The following is a 1,194-nucleotide window of genomic DNA, read 5'->3' as shown; positions in this document are numbered from 1 at the left end:
CCCACCCCTCCACCCTGCTTTTAGCTTAGCTTAGCTCACACCCCGCATCCCGGGGTGATGCCACAGTGGCACCCCGGTGGGTTCCCTGGTCCCAAGCAGCAGGGATGGGGACGGGGTGGCAGAGGAGCCCCCCCTGCTCCCGGGGCTGCCGTGGGGTGAGGGTGCTCCCAGACCCTCCTCGGATACGGGCATGGGGCGGGGGGACCCCGTGGCACCCATTGGGATATGAGGATGGGGTGATATCTCCCAGCCAAAGCTTTTGAGGTGGCCTTGGCTTGCCCACGGGACCCCCCAGCAGATTGGGGGGGGGTGTTGGGGGAGCTCGGTGCTGACGGTACCCCACCTCACAGGGAAGGGGGACCTGCAGCCCCAGCTGGACAATGCGCTGCAGGACGTCAACGACATGTACCTGCTGCTGGAGGAGACAGAGAAGCAGGCGGTCCGCAAAGCCCTCATCGAGGAGCGGGGTCGCTTCTGCACCTTCATCACCTTCCTGCAGCCCGTGGTGGTAAGCACCGGGGCTGGGCGGGGGGGTGCCGGGAGGGGGCTGCTGCTGCCCAGTGGGTGCTAATGCTTCCCTTTGGCCACAGAATGGGGAGCTCACCATGCTGGGAGAGATCACCCACCTGCAGGGCATCATCGAGGACCTGGTGGTGCTCACCGCCGAGCCCCACAAGCTGCCCCCCGCCAGCGAGCAGGTCAGCGGGGGAACCGGGACAGGGAGCAGGGGAAGGCGGGGAGCTTCTTTGGGGGGCTTAAACCCCATCCTGCCTGCAGGTGATCAAGGACCTGAAGGGCTCTGACTACAGCTGGTCCTACCAGACCCCCCCGTCCTCACCCAGCAGCTCCAGCTCCCGCAAGTCCAGCATGTGCAGGTATGGTGGGGTGGGCTCCATGCCTGACCGCAGCCCCCTTCATTAAACCCAGGGGGGGCTAACAACACTTATAACCCTTGGGAATGCTCCACGAGGTGCACCTCCACCTCCACGGGTCCCTATGGCAAACTGGTCCACAGTAATGCGGAGGAACTGGTGGTCTTGGCACACTGGGATGGGTAAGGGCTGGTGGACCGATGGGGCAGGACGGGTGCCTGGCACATGCCCCGTACTCCGGGTTTCCGGGACGATGTGAGCTGTGTGGGGGGTGGGTCTGGGGGCAAACGTGTCGCCTTTGCCATGTACCCCAGCCCATCCC

General features: G+C 65.2%; 1 protein-coding gene across 1 annotated transcript in view; it reads left to right on the top strand.

Annotated features, from left to right (window-relative positions):
• The window catches only part of MTSS2 (MTSS I-BAR domain containing 2), a gene marked incomplete at its 3' end in the record, with an annotated part of 12,130 nt that overhangs the window by 7,364 nt on the left and 3,572 nt on the right, over positions 1-1,194 (top strand). The window contains exons 8-10 of the mRNA XM_035898800.1: positions 351-508; positions 591-698; positions 778-875. Of these exons, the coding sequence (XP_035754693.1) occupies positions 351-508; positions 591-698; positions 778-875 (364 nt within the window). The remainder of the gene's footprint in view (positions 1-350; positions 509-590; positions 699-777; positions 876-1,194) is intronic.

This window comes from Egretta garzetta, unplaced genomic scaffold (genome assembly GCF_000687185.1).
Source record: "Egretta garzetta isolate BGI_Z169 unplaced genomic scaffold, ASM68718v1 scaffold27, whole genome shotgun sequence".
Lineage (NCBI taxonomy): Eukaryota > Metazoa > Chordata > Aves > Pelecaniformes > Ardeidae > Egretta > Egretta garzetta.
The sequence above is the reverse complement of the archived record's forward strand: the minus strand, read 5'-3'. Positions and strand labels throughout refer to the sequence as shown.